Below are 13,960 nucleotides of genomic sequence, written 5' to 3' on the forward strand. Positions count from 1 at the left end.
CCGCTTCCTCTGCTCCCTTGAGAAATTGCGCGAGCCAGCAGTTCTAGGAAGGCTGAGAACGGGGTGACTGAAAGCGAGAGTTTGGGATAATTTTATTTTGAATATATAAAGTTAACAAGAAGTAGGCGTTTTATAAAATTTTCCTGAAAGATATTTCCTATGCGAATTTTCAAAAGACAGGGGCACGTGTTAAGATTGACTAAAAAAAATGGAATTTATTTCTCAGGGAACCTCAAAAAAAAGGGGGGGGGGGCTCTTTGCCTTCTAGTATTAACATCATTTTTATTGGACCTCCCTAAAGTATATAAATTACTGCATACATCTAATTCTACACATGGGGACTATACACAAGGTTATTAAAATAAACATTAAACTAAATATTTGATACTCATCACACTTACGGGCATGTGATACTTAGAAAATTGTCAATTTTACCAGTTTTAGGTTCCCCCGGCTTTTTTTTCTAGAATAAATATTTTGTCTTAAAAATTTGGGAAATGATAGCGAACATCCTAACGGACGTCCCCACACACTTTTTTTGTAGGTTAATTAAAAAAATATTTAATTTAGCGAAATGTAATTAATTTGCATAGCGCTTAGGAAATAGCATCGATTTTTTCAGTGTTAGATTCCCCCGGCTTTTTTCCTAGGACAAGAAATATTTTGCCTTTAAAATCTGGGAAATGATAGCGAACATGCTAACGGACGTCCCCACACACTTTGTTTGCGTTTTTTTATCAAAAAATTTTTGATATTGCTAATAACGTGCGTGTATATTTCGAGGTTATGTGTGTTACAATTCACCCGAGCGTTACTTCCAAACTACACAATATTTTTTGCCGAAAACTGTTTACTTACAAATAAACATAGTAACTAATCTCCCGGAACTAACCTTGTTTGCAGGCAATCAAAAAAGTTTATTTCATAAATAATGCCTATGCATAAAATTTTTATTTAGCACAATAATTTTTTTGTTATTATCCCTCAAAAAAGAGTCCAGGGACGTCCGTTATGATATTTTATAGCATCTCCGAATGCAGTTTTTTAAAATTTTCATTTTTGTGGAAAAAAGCCGGGGAAACTGTAAGTAGCACATGCCCTTAAGTCCTATACCTTAAAATTCTACAAAAAATTGAAATATATTTAACCGGCAATCCAATTAAATTTGTATTATTAATTATTATTATATTTATATTAATTGCTAGTTCTTAATTTTTTAAAGTCTCTAAACGTTATTTCATATTTTTGAAAGGGTATAAACTCAATCTTACTTCTCTTGTTCTATAACGTATTCCAGTCTCGGTAAAATTTGTTCTGATGCCAGTGGGCCAAATCTAAATTTTGTGCAACGTGATTGAAGAGCTGGTATAATTTTACTGAGATAATTACAGATGATGCAAAACCGCACATTATCTGTATATTTTTCTATAACTGGAAATAGAAAATCAAGAACATTTATTATTAGAAAAATCAACCTTTTTAAACTTACGAATAGAATTACGTAACTCTTTTTTTAAACCATATACGAATTTCACGAATTAAAAATGTCTATAGTATAAATGAAAACCTACTTCTTCTAAGAGCGTTTTGAGCATCGTTGGTCATAGCATCAGCTTCATCTAATATAATGAGTTTGTACCCAGACCGATAAATAGTTCCAGTGCTTGCAAAGCTCAAAATCTGGCCTCTTACAATACCGATACCTCTATCATCAGAAGCATTCAGTTCCAAAACCTATTTAAAGAAATAAATTTCACAAACGAAAGAAAAACATACATAATGGGTATTTTAAATTGAAATCATATTCTTAAAAAATATACAAAAATACGAAAAACATCAGCCATGGTCCAAAACTGGTAATAGGGGTGTCTTTGAAATGTCTCCAATTCAACATTTTAAAATCCCAAGCGTAAAAACTGATTAATTTTTTACTTGAAAAGCAAGGAATTGTACACCATTAAATTACACTAATAAAAAATAAATAAATAAAGCTCAATGTCCTCGCTGAATGTGACATACCATTTCCGAAGTACTTTTAACGTTGAGCATAAGTTTGGCTTCCGTTTGTTACTATCAGGTCTAGTTTAGTAGATATTTACATCTAAAATTTTCAAAAAACAATTTTTTAACTATTTTTTAAAGAGAAAAATGTGTTTCCACCCTCGTCGTAGGTCAGGTTGATGCATTTTTAACGAAGTTTACGAATATCATCTTACTTTCGCGATATCTATAACGATTTCTGAGATGTTTTCAAACAACTAAAAAAAGTGCGAACAATTTACTTAAACTTCAATGCACTGTAATTCATTCTGAAAAATTGTACTTAATACTGTTCTTGGCAACAGATGTTCAATTGTGGAACGTAAGACGATCACTCACATTTCATTCTTTTCTGAATTTCATACAGTTGTGAAAAATAAGACGATCAATCACATTGTTACTTATTTGTGAATGTCATACAGTTCGAAGACATAAGGCGATCAATCATATTGTCTGTTGTTTCAAGATTTTATTGAATCGATTTTTGGTGGATCTCTTCGGTGAAAATTGTCTTCAATCACTGTGAATAAGTATTTTTCATTCCCTTGGCGGGTTTCTACCATTTGTGATTTTGTGTTCTTAGACTTAATTTATCAGATGTAAGGTAAACATATTTGTGTTTTTCGCTTTCAGCCAATAGACATAAGACCTATACATGTACATCAGGAATTCAATTTTTTGTTCATTTGAAATAAACTGAAAAAGGCCGGATAGGTGTAATAATAATCATAATGTATTCTGTTTTCCATTTACGGTCTTTATATACATAAAAAAATCAGTCAGCCACATACCGACGAGATTGAAACAGGATCTAGGTTATCCTTTGGTAGAATTGTAAAAAATGTGCATCAGTGATGGGAAATTCAATATTGCTGTTCCTACTTCTGCGATTGAACTGAGGTCTGCAAGTCGAGGAAATCATCCAAATATGAATTTGTGTACACCAATGATTTGGAATAAACCACAAAATTATGAGGTGGATTGTTATTTCCATAATACCACAGTCATAAAGAGCTTTAATGGAAAGAATAAGCAACAGATTGCTTATGCTGATGTCCCATCCGTGGCAAAGTCAGTTTTTATACGTGTGCCTAAAGTAGAAAATAGCTAGGGTGAAATCGAAAAAAAAAATACCGATTTTATTCAATCAAGCTGAATTGAACGATCTCATAAAAGTATTAATCTATCAAAAGATAAGGCTGAATTGTTAGGATCTAAATTAAAGGAAAATAATTTATTGAACGAAAATGTGAGAATTTTCCACCATGACTGTGGCTGCCACATCTGTTGCATATATGCTTCACATTTAACCCATTAAGTCATAACTGGACACATTTTTAAGATGTTTTTTAACGGCTCTATTAACTATTATGAAACCGATCATAGAAATAATCGAGAATACCTATTTCCGATGTAAAATTGTCTGAACTTTCACATTACGCAGTTAGATTTTTCTTCGGCTTTCTGTCTGGGGACAATATTTTTACCGAATTCCACGTGGAGACGCCATTTTGTGATCGGTGTGCTCAATTATTTAAAAATAGTGAAATTCGACAGCAGGAACATCTAGGAATGTTATATCTCAACTTTAAACATTAGATTTATTCCTTTCCTTCTGATTCATTTTAATTACAAGACATGTCGGGTTCCAATTGTGTAAAAAACTACGAATTTTGCCGACGTTTCGTGAACATTGCAGTTCACTTCTTCAGGGCTGACCTGAAACTGAGGTATCAGGTTATTTTGTTTTTATGTATACTCGCTACGATGCCTATGGTTGGCTAGAGCACCCCACCGAAGCGCTGGTCGAGCTCTGGCCAATCACAGATATCGTAGTGAGTATACATAAAAACAAAATAACCTGATACCTCAGTTTCAGGTCAGTCTTGAAGAAGTGAACTGTAATGTTCACGAATTTTCGGCAAAATTCATTGTTTTTTACACGATTGCAACCGAAAATATCTCTTTTTATCAACTTTAACCATTCTTTTGAAATAAAGTTGCAACGAGGTCTAGATGATCTATTCTGGCTCATAAATTCTGAACAGTCAGCAGAAATATTTTTTGTGACAATAATTTTAGGTTATTCGTTTTTTAAGAGTAATATCTTACCATAGAATTAAACTGAGCTGGTGTGTACAATTTCCGAGCGCAAGCTAAAATGGTACTTGTTTTTCCAGTACCTGGTGGTCCATACAGGAGAAGATGAGGTAACTGGTTTTCTTCAATGAATTTGTTTACTGAAGTAGATGACGAAATAATGAATTAAAACATAAAATTTACTTATAAGGAAATGTTATTCAATGATTGCAGTACAGAACTAGATAACCAACATTTTTTCTCAAATGGGCTTTTCACATAAAAAATTCTTTAAAAGTCAAATACATGTTGTGTTAATGGGATTTCTTCAAAAGTTCATATTTAAGATAGCAATAAAAAGATTGGTAATTCAAAACCAGGAAAAGGCAACTGCGTGAATTGTAAATTGGTCTGAAACTATGTAACTATCCATTTCAAGCAAATTTATAAAGATTATAGTATATTTATAAATTATTGATAGATTAAGAGAAATAATACGCAAGACTGTTATATTTATTTTGATATTTTAGTTCTAGATGATCTAAAGGCTTTTGCGGCTTATAAGTCTGTCAAAAAAACAATAACGTGTAAAATTCGGTTAGAAACCAATCAGCGGCAATCTGGAATTCCAGAGACAGATACGCTATTCACATGACTTCCAAAACCATTCCAAGCAAGCAATGTCATAAAATGCTAATTTTTTCAAATAATGAGTCCGTAAACAAAACTATTTGCCACTTTTGCAGTTCCAACATAAATTCTTAAGTATTCATTTTCTACAAAAATCCACTTGTATAATGGTTATTCACTAACTTTTTGCCTTTCGATCAGAATTATTATCGCTTATTTATAAAGAATCATATACTTTTTTTCTTTCTATAGAACTTGCAATGAAAAATTGTCTATCGCAGTGTGATACCGTCACACTAAATCTTTATTTTTCGGGAACATAATAATTTTTTGAATTAAAACTTTTTGTATCCTTATTCAGCCTCTCCATATCTCGAGTGTGAAATTTTATTATTTAAAAAAATTTAAAAATTAATTTTTAATCGCTACCCAAATACGAATTTCACAAACCATGACATTTGAGCCTGAAAATTCTTGAATGATTTACTCGAAATTGGTTAACTTTTTCTCATCAAACTTATTGTCTTCCAATTTAGCAAGAGATATATTAGGATAAAATTTTTATTTTTTGTGTCAACTGATTTTATCGCACATTTTATCGTGATTCGCAAACAAGCCTGATCTAATTTTAGATTTCTGTCACAGTCACATTGTAAACTTGTATTGGGTACGGGCATGACCTTAATATTAACCGGATATAACAGGCAGCGCCTGCGGCGGCCAAATCCTGCAATTCCCAGGGGTAAGAAATTTGACATTTACACAAGTTAGCACGTGTGCATTGTTTTTAAATATAATAAATTAATAGATGTTTGTCTTGAAAACGTATGTAACATTTTTCAAAACGAAACTAAATAATAGAGGAAACTTTCTTCCAAAAAGACTTAGTGAAAAGATTGTCTTTTAATTCCAGCTAAAACCGTTCTAGTTTCGTTGTTGGTTATGAACATAATCATAAAAAATTGCCGGTAGAATGTCAACAAGCGGATTGATGTTTAATATTTTAATTAGAACAGGATTTTAAGCTATAAGTAATTCTATCGACTATCATCCTAAAACATTGAATAAGGGAAAAAGTTCAGCAGTAATTCCTGTGGTAAGGGTGCAGAAATGAAAGTAAAGGGAATAAGCCAAATTCAATGCAGCGTTTTCAGAAAAACGTCTGTTAGTTCTCCCCAATACGACGTTAAATTACAGGGGTTTTTTAAATAACAAATATATTGTAATACAAAGAGAAGCATTAGAGAGATTTATAATTACAATGATAAATTCCCTAACATTTTTCTTTATGTGAAAAATATTTTAAAATTATAAATGAGGTATGGGACACTCACTATAAAAAATTCCAATAAATAATGACATGTAGGTTTGCTTAAAATTTTCCTTTTGAGAAGTATTGCTATTTTGTAGATTTACTATTATAGATATTATGTATTTTTAAGGTTTCAGTAAACATTTACTCTAACTTTATGAAAACAAAATCAAAATTTGCGACAGGCAGCGGATTGTATAATTTGCACACTAGAATATCCCTATGCTTGAAATAGAGCAAATTAAAAATATATTCAACATTGATTAATTAATTTTCAATTATTTAAACAAATTTAATTTGTTTAAACATTAATTTCTTTCGAAATTTCGTTTTTTCCTAAAAAATCTTACTACTAGCCTAGTGAAATATTTATTAGCATTGATTTATTAATTTTCAATTATTTAAGCAAACTGAATTTGTTTAAATAATTTTTTTTTAATTTTTCAAATTAATAATTATTACTATTTCTTCTGTAAAATATTGACCAACATTGGTTAATTAATGTTTCATTGTTTAAACAAATTTCATTTATTCAAATAAATTTTTTTCCAAAATTATTTTTTTACAAAAATATTATTGAATTATCGAATTCTTTGCATTTAGAATTCTTGAATTACACTTTATCAAAAAGATCTCTTTTAGATGGGAGTATTATTATGCGTCTTCATATTATGAATTATCTACCTAATTAAGTATAGTCGAAGATTAAGTTTCTCAAAGATCTGTAGGCTTTGAGGTACACATTCTCATCGTGACACTCGCGCTGCATGCTCCATTTTCGACAGACATTTGTAAACAGGTTTTGTTCAATCTTTTTTCTCGTAACTTTCGTCGTTTTTCCACACATTTTTATTTTATTTTTTTATTTTCAATGTTATTTTTCACCAATAAAACAAAAAGTACGCGTCCTATCAAGAAGTGATTTTTGAAGAAATTGTAGATCTTTTCAAAAAGAAATGTTTTACTTCTCTTGACTTTCTTTCATATCGTGCGTTTTTTGGCTTAAAATTTTGATTTTCGGTTAATTGAAAATTTTTCGAGAATGCTATAACTCTGAGAATTTTCGTTTTATTGGAAAAAGTCATAAGGATAAATTGTTTGTTCTTTTTAATACTATAAATATGCGTACATAGAACTTTCGAATTCAGAAAAAAGTTGTCTCAAAAGTTTTCAAAATGTGCTCACTTTTTGAATTTTGATCAAAAATGGTTGGTTAACGAACTCGTCCTTTCTTTTAGGACCTAAAAAAGGTGTGCCAAAGATGGATTTGATCCGTTCATTTTTTCGAGAGTTATCATGTTTACGGACGGACGGTCGAACGGACAGACGCCATCGTAAAAACTTGATTTTCGGATTCAAGGGGTCTCGAAACGTGGAGATCCGTTAAAAATTGTAATGTCAAATTTCCGACAATTCTAATACTTTCTCAACCATAAATGATGAGAATGTAAAAATCATTACTTATTTTCAACAACCTTTAATTTGTTTAAACAATATTTTTCCAGAAAATATACTTCACGAAATTCAAATTAAAATAAAATATACTTTATAGATATTATGATAATTAAACTTTCTAACCTCAAAATCTCACAACTAGCATTAAGTTTACAAAAATAATAGATCATATAAATATAATAATACTGCCCCAATGGGCCAATTTAACACAATAATGTTTCCAGGTACCTTAGTATTTCTTTTTCAAAAAACAAGATTATTGAAAAACTTTATGTGATATTTTTAATCCGATAGATCTGTCATAGACAAGAGAAATTCAAAATACAACTCCGACCAAACTGTTTAATAAACTGGAGCAAAAGTTTTTTTTTCCTAACTCGAGATTTTGTCAGCTTTCCTACAGGCACTCTAGTTATCTGATAATTTAACTCTTAACTTCAGTATAAATTTATTTATTTTCATTCGCATGTAAACAAGTGGAATTCATCCCTACGAAATTGCCACTTTTGGGTAACAGATAGCGCCAGGCCGTTTGCACGGCCGTACCCAATACTCAATTTCTCGGACCGAAGTGATATTTTTTAATCATACTTTTTTGGCCGTAATTTAGAAACACTTTTGCTCGAGAGCAAACTTTTCTTTTATCTTTAAATGGTGATTTCGATTTCACAGCACCCTAATAGCACAGAAAATTCCACGGGAACCTTCGGAACGCGTAAAATGTCCATCGCTTGGGAACATTCCACTGACACTTGAGAGGAACTTTCCGTTATTGTTATTCTTAACAACCATTATCTCGTAATTAGTAATATAAGTAAAAATGGACGCGATTTTTTAGTACTGCATATACATGGTAATAACCCTTGAATAGAGAAAAATGAATATTTTCAGATTTCAGCGTAAAAGTGAAGATTATTCTATTCTTTTGAATGCGCGATTTTTACATCAATCTAAAATCCCATCATAAGAATAAGATATCTTCGAAATTAATAAATTGTTATTTCCATAGGGACAGCCGCATAGTTTCCTATTCCACGAAAGAGAACGTGTTTTCAATACATTTAATTCGTTCTAATTGTACCGGTAGGCACACCTCACAGAGATGTTTTGTATTATGAAAAAGTGGTCATATTTTGCGTTTATTTAATTCCTTCTAATCAGTTCACAAAATATATGCTATAAATTGTTTTAATTCCTTAATATGGAATATAAGTTTTGAATTTTTAATTCTAATTAATTCAAATTTGCCTCTCTAGAGTTAAAATTTGTTGAATTCATACATTTGAATAGTTTTCATCTTTAATGCAATTTCCTCCATGTTAGCAGGAATTAATGCATTTGTTAACGCTCTTAAATGATTATTAAAATATAAATAAATGTAAATATTTTCCGAGTGTACAAGCTATAATAGATTAATTAATGAAAAAAAGGTTAAATAAATGATTCCGTTAACCTTTACTAAGTCGATTGAAAGGAATAGGATTAGTGCTTTTTATTTTTTCAATGCGAGATTTTTAGACGGAGGAAAAATAGCATATTCATAGGAACACAAATTCTTAATTCTTCTTAATTTAACTTATTACCGGGTTCCGTGCTATTCGGGAATGTTAGTTGGTTCTCCTAAAAACTTCCGATTTTGTTGATTATCTAGTTATGTGCTGTAACACTTCAATAATTGTACTTTCGAAATAAAAAATCAAATAAACAATGCGACTCACTAGTGCGTATAATTTCTTCGTGCGAAATAAGATCGTCGAGTTTTGCAGGCCGGTATTTTTCGACCCTTGAAAAACATATAAATTACATATTTTTTGCTTAGAAAACATTTCGAATTTCTCAATGACAGACATATAATTACCATGGTAAATTTTTAGGTTTATCCACGCTAGGTGTCATATTTCATTGATTAAAAATAATTTAAATACTGATTGTTATCCACGACTGAACTGATCTTGTTTTAGTTATTGCGCTTTTACACTATTTTTTGAGGTTAAGTATACGAAAAAAGCCCGCCAAAGCGCCAAGGACTGTCAAATACCATGTTCCAACAAACCATGGTCCTGTTAATTCGATGCTCAAATACGTTTGACTTGAAGTGACTTCGAGTGAACCGACGCCCCCCACCATACTCACAGCGTTAGCGCGAATGGAAGTGGAAGCCAATTGCCGCACACTCGATCCAAGATGTCAGAAAGGTCGGGTACCCTAGGGTGCCGAATCTTGATTAGTTGACTTTTTTTTTACTTGCGCCAGGCAGGACCATGCTTTGTTGGATCGTGGTCAAATACCTAAGATACGTTCCAGATCAAAATTCAGAAGGTCAGACCCAAAGAAATAAATGAACAAAATCACATAGGTACATAAGTTTATTATAATGAAGTTGGTTCATCAGTGTACATTTTATTAGGTACAATTTTTTCCAAAATTGAATATAAAAACATGTAAACAGTTTTCAGCTATTAAATATTAAATTTATCAATATTTAGTAATAATAATAATAAATAATATAAATGTGAAAAATAATGACAAATTACGAAGGCTTTTTAGGTTAGAATAATTTACCTGTATTCCCAAAAAATATATATCAATTACAAACATTTAAATGAACAAATGTAACAATATAGAAAAATTATTTACATACCTATGTTCCAGTATACGCTTACAAGCAACCCTCTTCTATATTATGTTGCGAAAAAAGCATTGCGCTCCATTTAGATGATTTTGATTATTTTTATTTACTTGTATACGTTTAAAAATAATCTCAACGCATAACATTTATGACAGTCTGAAGTGTTTTTATGTTTGCAGTGTTTCAGTTTAGTTGAAAATAATATTTTTTAATTTAAAATATTGGCATTGGAAAAAGAAGTGCTACGAATACCCGAACCAGAAATTAAAAAAGCAAGGTTATGAATAGTTCTCTAGGTCCGCGATTTTGGTACGTAATTTACTAGGTATTTTACCTGTTTTTTACGTAAAATACTTGGTTTAGGCATTTTACGTAAAAAGCCTTCAGTTACGCGTAACTACACATCCCTGGCCAGACCACGATTCTAAGGGCTCTTTCACACGATTGCAAATCCGCAAGTTGCGGACATGCGCAAGTTCCCAGTTGTGAAAAAAGAGGTTTTTCCGTCAGCGGGAAAATCTCCAAATAGCGGTAATTTGAATGTTTGCTTTTATTTTAATATAAAATTTAATGTCTTTCAAATTATAAATTATATTATTTGTTTACATATTATTATTATGTCTTTGCAGAGAATAGCCTGATGTCTTACCGTAAGGATTTACGAAAGCGTAGCCGGCATGACCTCTAAAGTACATATAATGTACTGGCTACGCTTTCGTAAAGAAATGCCGTAAGACTTGTACAGACTATTTGTTTCAAAGGCATAATATTATTATGTTACGATAGTCAAAAACGTTTACCTTCTCTGCAAAAAATATTATTTTGTTGAAAAAGCGATACACAATAAGAAACACTCAAACTGTTGAACACAAAACTTAGAGATGAATCAGTTGACTTGAAATGTGCTTGTTTCTTTTCATCAAAACCTTACAATTTTCATTTAATTTTTAGCTGCATAAATTGGCCTATTACTTAAAAAACATTAAATCTTCTATTACAATCAAACCGAGCATTCAAATTACCGCCATTTCGAGATTTTTTCGCTGACGGAAAAATCTCTATTTTCACAACTGATCGTGTGAATGGGCCCTAAATTTTGCGATTTTTCAGATGTCGAACGGTGAAGGTCTGTGTACACGCCTGTCGTATGCAAACGGAAAATGTATCTCTCCCATTTTACCACGTGACGATACCACGCATTTATCGCACTCTAGATTTTCTCTGTTTTTCCGTTGGGTGAAAATCTAGAGTGGGATCGTCAAAGATATTATTCTTTGGGATCGTAGAGGCCATCGACTCTATGACATTAATATTAGGTATTTTTACTTCAATCAACAGCTGACCTCACGTTGTAGATTGCTGAGAGGAAAACCAGGGACTAAATGCATGGGATTCAGTTCATTTTTGCCCTATTTTGCTAATAACCTCGCAAAAGATAGTTTTTTTCAATACAAGTGTATTTGAAAAATAGTTTTTATATTTTAATTACTATCTAATAAAATACTAAAATGATAATAATAATTTTTAATTACAAAGATATTACAGAAGTAAAGTTTTGTTCCATGCATTTGATCCACTGTTTCCCCTCAGCTTTTAACAAAGTGAAGTTAGCTGATGGTTGAAGTGAAAATATCTAATTGGACTACGATCGTATACACAGCAGTGGGTAGAGTTGGGTCACGGTAATATTCTCCGCTATTTCAGCAGGAAAATCCATCGACATATAGAAATGGACCGGTAACGCTTTGGGAAGAACTGAAATGGGCTCTAGAGAGAGAAAAAACATATATAAATAAACGTCTTGACAACGCACACAAACTACACAGGCTGCCACCATTTTTTATATTTATTTACAATAAATTATAATGCAATAAATGATAAATAAATCAATTCTGAAAAGTGCGATGAACGTCACATTATTGGGGCACTCTTGACACAAACTACGGTCCTGTGCTGCGCCAAGCTTCACCCAAGGAAAATATTCTCGACTAATCAGCTTTATCTAGAAAGAGATAGATCTACATCTCATATTTTTTTTCTCTCTCTAGAGTCCATTACCGTTCTCCCCACAGCATTACCGGTCCATTTCTATATATCGATGGGAAAATCACAGTCATTACCGGTAACGGTTTTTTCGTTTCTTTCGTTACCGCTCACATTGCGACGCCATCTGTATGTTAAAATGTGAGATTCAAAATACGTCGTGGTTTTTATTCATTTTCATGGAGAATATACATCTTAATGCAAATCATTGATTCATAAATAACTAAAATGTGCTTTTAAAGACAAAGAAAATGTTCCTATAAAAATAATATAGGATTAAAATAGACTGAATTTGAATGGAATTTGAATAGACTGAATACGGAAATTACTTTTTTATTTCAGGAGAAAATTGGCGTGTTTGTTTATTTTCTTCCATGTCCTTACGCGTCTTTTATTGTTAGTACTTTAATAATAAAAAAAACCATTTTTTTCAAACAATAGTATTGAATTTTTATTTGTATTATATACCTACTCAGAATGGTTTCCTGAAATCACCCTCTTATCTTACCCTTACCTATTATTACAGAAAATTAAGTGTTTGCCAATATATTTCCAAAATATAATGCGTCACTTCTTAGTAATAATAAGTATAATAATAATACTTTTTGTATTCTTCATGATGGTGTGAAACTGCAAAATGCCTACATCGATTCAACAGATTAGGTTAGATACCCTTTGAAACATTATGTTCAAGAAATGTTTTTCATAGACTTTTTTATGTGACAAACACATACGTTATTGCTGTCTACTCAATCTGCAAAGTGTAAACAATTGAGAGGAACAAATAAGTAAACGCAAAAACAATAAGCAATTCAAATTAAGTCTTAACATTTTTAAAAATATCATTACCATTAGTTACCGAAGAATTTTTTCTACTTTGCCGGAAATTTCAACCGTTACCGGTAATTTCAAGTAACGACCCAACACTATCTCTACCCAACACTAGCAGTGGCACTCCGATACCGTGTCGAAAATCGAACGGACATCTTTTTCTAACGTGTGGACATAGAAAGGGAAGTCCGGAGACTCTCAAGGAGGGAGATGTCCCTTATTGAAGCTTCTAGTTCATTCAAAAAAATGCCGCTAGGGGATGTAATAGTTAAGTAGTTGAGGTTTAATTTGAAATTTGAATGTGATAAAATCAATGTTTTCAACATATATTTAATAATTTGAATAATATGGATGCATTTGTAAACATAGTCAAAGTAATAAACGTATAGTAAAGCTTAAACACCATGAGATTAAAAATAAATTGAGTTAAGTTGACATTCAAAAATATAAAACAATTAAAATTTGCCAGACATTCGACAATAAATATCAAAAATGCCATAATTTATGGTAAATAAGTTAATTATTACTTGCAGTTCGTTGAAAATTCAAATATTTGGTTCAAACTACTCCATTAAAAATTAGTTTTTGTTGATAAAAATGTATATATTTTCATAAAAATGTATATATTTTGATGTAAATTCGTCTTTTTTTTTGAAAATTAATGTTCTTGATCAAAACTTTAAATAGTTGAAGATGCATCTCTGTAATAAAAACATTCTGATTTTTTGTGTGTTGAAAGTCAATTTTTTGAACTACAAATGTAAGTATTTGATTTATTGTTGAATATGAATCGTATATAACACAGCCACACAAAAAAATAAGTGTGCGGATCTGGTAAAAAGACACACGTATTCCTATGGATTTTGGGGCGCTCAATTCAAATTCGGTATCAAAAATCACCCATCACGTCATGGTTGAGCCATAACCTCAAAAAATGACGA

The 13,960-nt window shown here is 31.3% G+C and overlaps 1 protein-coding gene across 1 annotated transcript in view; it reads right to left on the reverse strand.

The window, feature by feature from the left end:
* LOC117176243 (replication factor C subunit 5) overlaps nt 1-9,659 on the reverse strand; it is a 13,482-nt gene extending 3,823 nt beyond the window's left edge. Inside the window, exons 1-5 of the mRNA XM_033366391.1 lie at nt 9,375-9,659; nt 9,235-9,299; nt 4,153-4,280; nt 1,572-1,734; nt 1,272-1,431 (exon numbers count right to left, since the gene is read on the reverse strand). Of these exons, the coding sequence (XP_033222282.1) occupies nt 1,272-1,431; nt 1,572-1,734; nt 4,153-4,280; nt 9,235-9,299; nt 9,375-9,412 (554 nt within the window). The 5' untranslated portion in view covers nt 9,413-9,659. The remainder of the gene's footprint in view (nt 1-1,271; nt 1,432-1,571; nt 1,735-4,152; nt 4,281-9,234; nt 9,300-9,374) is intronic.
* Between the last annotated feature and the right edge of the window lie 4,301 nt (nt 9,660-13,960).

This window comes from Belonocnema kinseyi, chromosome 7 (genome assembly GCF_010883055.1).
Source record: "Belonocnema kinseyi isolate 2016_QV_RU_SX_M_011 chromosome 7, B_treatae_v1, whole genome shotgun sequence".
Classification (NCBI taxonomy): Eukaryota; Metazoa; Arthropoda; class Insecta; order Hymenoptera; family Cynipidae; genus Belonocnema; species Belonocnema kinseyi.